The sequence below is a fragment of the Dama dama genome, chromosome 20 (genome assembly GCF_033118175.1).
Source record: "Dama dama isolate Ldn47 chromosome 20, ASM3311817v1, whole genome shotgun sequence".
In the NCBI taxonomy this organism is placed as follows: domain Eukaryota; kingdom Metazoa; phylum Chordata; class Mammalia; order Artiodactyla; family Cervidae; genus Dama; species Dama dama.
The window spans coordinates 90734613-90738089 of NC_083700.1; the positions used below are offsets into that span (position 1 = coordinate 90734613).

General features: G+C 43.9%; 1 protein-coding gene across 1 annotated transcript; it reads right to left on the bottom strand.

Annotated features, from left to right (window-relative positions):
• Positions 1–1651: 1651 nt before the first annotated feature.
• LOC133041720 (uncharacterized) lies at positions 1652–2332 on the bottom strand (the record flags this gene model as incomplete). Its single annotated transcript, XM_061122702.1, has 1 exon — positions 1652–2332. A coding segment is annotated over exon 1 (681 nt), but the record flags the coding sequence as incomplete, so codon positions are not given.
• Between the last annotated feature and the right edge of the window lie 1145 nt (positions 2333–3477).

Genomic DNA, 3477 nt, shown 5'->3' on the forward strand with positions numbered 1-3477 from the left:
GTGCTTACAACAAGCAAGGAGTTGTGCTAAGCACTTCACTGAAAAAATAGAGGCTAGCAGAGTGGTCGAAACACAGGCTCTGCAGCCATGCTGCCTGCTTTCAATCCTGGCTCCACTACTTATTAGCTGCCTGACTGGGAGCAACTTAATTGACTTCTCTGTGTCTCCATTTCATCATCTGGAATGTGGTGATAAGAATGGTACCTACCTCCTGGAGTTATTGTTATTAAATGAGTTTACATATGGAAAGGGCTTCCCACTCAGCTCAGTAGTAACAAATCTGCCTTCCATGCAGGAGACACAGGAGACCTGTGTTTGATCCCTGGGTCAGGAAGATCCCCTGGAGGAGGAAATGGCAACCAACTCCAGTACTCTGGCCTGGAAAATCCCATGGACGAAAGAGCCTGGTGGGCTGCAGTCTAGAGGGGTCACAAAGAGTCTAAGACAACTAAACGAACTGAACACACATATATACACATATGACAACCACGTAGAACAGTGTTTGACATATACTGGTATCTAAATGTTTGTTAGTTATTGTTTTTTTTTTTTTTTAATCCTCAGGATAATCCTATAGTGTAGGTATTATTTAGCATTATTTCCATTTAGTTCAGTTCACTTCAGCTGCTCAGTCATGTCCGACTCTTTGCGACCCCATGGACTGCAGCATGCCAGACCTCCCTGTCCATCACCAACTCTCGGAGTTTACCCAAACTCATATCCATTGAGTCAGTGATGCCATCCAACCATCTCATCCTCTGTCGTCCCCTTCTCCTCCTGCCCTCAATCCCTCCCAGCATCAGGGTCTTTTCCAATGAGTCAGCTCTTTGCATCAGGTGGCCAAAGTATTGGAGTTTCAGCTTCAACATCAGTCCTTCCAATGAACACCCAGGACTGACTTCCTTTAGGATGGACTGGTGGGATCTCCTTGCAGTCCAAGGGACTCTCAAGAGTCTTCTCCAACACCACAGTTCAAAAGCGCCAATTCTTCAGCGCTCGGCTTTCTTCACAGTCCAACTCTCACATCCATACATGACCACTGGAAAAACCATAGCCTTGACTAGACGGACCTTTGTTGGCAAAGTAATGTCTCTGCTTTTTAATATGCTGTCTAGGTTGGTCATAACTTTCCTTCCAAGGAGTAAGCGTCTTTTAATTTCATGGCTGCAATCACCATCTGCAGTGATTTTGGAGCCCCCAAAAATAAAGTCAGCTACTGTTTCCACTGTTTCCCCATCTATTTGCCATGAAGTGATGGGACTGGATGCCATGATCTTAGTTTTCTTAGCTTTAAGCCAACTTTTTCACTCTCCTCTTTCACTTTCATCAGGAAGCTCTTTAGTTCTTCTTTGCTTTCTGCCATAAGGGTGGTGTCATCTGCGTATCTGAGGTTATTGATATTTCTCCTGGCAATCTTGATTCCAACTTGTGCTTCTTCCAGCCCAGCGTTTCTCATGATGTACTCTGCATATCAGTTAAATAAGCAGGGTGACAATATACAGCCTTGACATACTCCTTTTCCTATTTGGAACCAGTCTGTTGTTCCATGTCCAGTTCTAACTGTTGCTTCCTGACCTGTATACAGATTTCTCAAGAGGCAGGTCAGGTGGTCTGGTATTCCCATCTCTTTCAGAATTTTCCACAGTTTGTTGTGATCCACACAATCAAAGGCTTTGGCATAGTCAATAAAGCAGAAATAGATGTTTTCCTGAAACTCTCTTGCTTTTTCAATGATCCAGCGGATGTTGGTAATTTGATCTCTGGTTCTTCTGCCTTTTCTAAAACCAGCTTGAACATCTGGAAGTTCACGGTTCACGTATTGCTGAAGCCTGGCTTGGAGAATTTTGAGCATTACTTTGCTGGCATGTGAGATGAGTGCAATTGTATGGTAGTTTGAGCATTCTTTGGCATTGCCTTTCTTTGAGATTGGAATGAAAACTGACCTTTTCCAGTCCTGTGGCCACTGCTGAGTTTTCCAAATGTGCTGGCATATTGAGTGCAACACTTTCACAGCATCATCTTTCAGGATTTGAAATAGCTCAACTGGAATTCCATCACCTCCACTAGCTTTGTTCATGGTGATGCTTCCTAAGGCCCACTTAACTTCACATTCCAGGATGTCTGGCTCTAGGTGAGTGATCACACCACCGTGATTATCTGGGTCATGAAGATCTTTTTTGTACAGTTCTTCTGTGTATTCTTGCCACCTCTTCTTAATATCTTCTGCTTCTGTTAGGTCCATACCATTTCTGTTCTTTATTGAGCCCATCTTTGCATGAAGTGTTCCCTTGGTATCTCTGATTTTCTTGAAGAGATCTCTAGTCTTTCCCATTCTATTATTTTCTTCTATTTCCATTTAGTAGGTATGTAAATTGAGACAGAGGAGCCTGGCAGGCTACAGTCCAAGGTTGCAAAAGAGTTGGACACAACTTAGTGACTAAACAACAATAAAAATTGAGCCTTGGTTTCCCAGGTGGCTAGTGGTAAAGAATCTGCCTGCAATGCAGGAGACTCGGGTTTGATCCCTGTGCCTGGAGAAGGAAATGGCAACCTACTCCAGTATTTCTGCCTGGGAAATCTCACGGACAAAGGAGCCTGGTGGGCAACAGTCCATGGGGTCCCGACAGAGTCAAACATGACTAAGGGACTAAACAACAACAAATTGAGCCTTAGAAAAGGTCAGTGAATTGTCAATCACAGAGTTGGTAAGTGGTAGAGCTAAGATTTGACCAGCAGTCAAGGAACTTTCACCTTCCGCCTTCGGAGTTAGGTCAGAGCTCATGAAGTTTAGCCCACTGCTTAGACCAGAGTAGGCATCTACTCTTTGTTAAATTAATCAATTAATCATTATTTCTTTCATCTCTGAGATAGTAAGCCTCTGGGAAATGTGTGCTTTGCTGGAGGAGGAATCAGGAACCCAGCTGTTTTGGGGTTTCTTACCAATTGACCTCCACATAATTATCAAATATAATCCACTCTGTGTCTTCTTAATTAATTGCCTAAGTGCTCCCTCCTTTCCTCTATGGGCACAGGCCAGGCTCCAGTCTCATTATCCCTCTGGACTCTAAACTTAGCACCACTGTATACTAATTTTGGTCTCTCACATCTGCATAGCATTTCATATTGTACAGACCTCTGGACAGATCCCAGCCAGCCAGGGGTGTGCAGTCTGGACACATGGGGGAGCTTGGAGGGTTGCTGCTTTCTGGGTGATACTTGGGTATCTTCTAAGGCAAAGCATGGACTAAAAGGGCCATGCCCCTCACCAAAGAGGGTTCACTGCCATTCACACTTAAGATCTTGGATTCAGAACCAGGGCTCAAGGAGCATTGTCTAAAAGCAGGCAATCCTCAGCTCCTTTAGAATCTTAGAGAGTATCCCTCTATGAACTTCCAACTTAGGGCTGGAGCTCTAAAACTCATCCCTGTCATTGAATTTCTTTTTCCCAAATTGCCATCAACTTATATTAGGATTGCT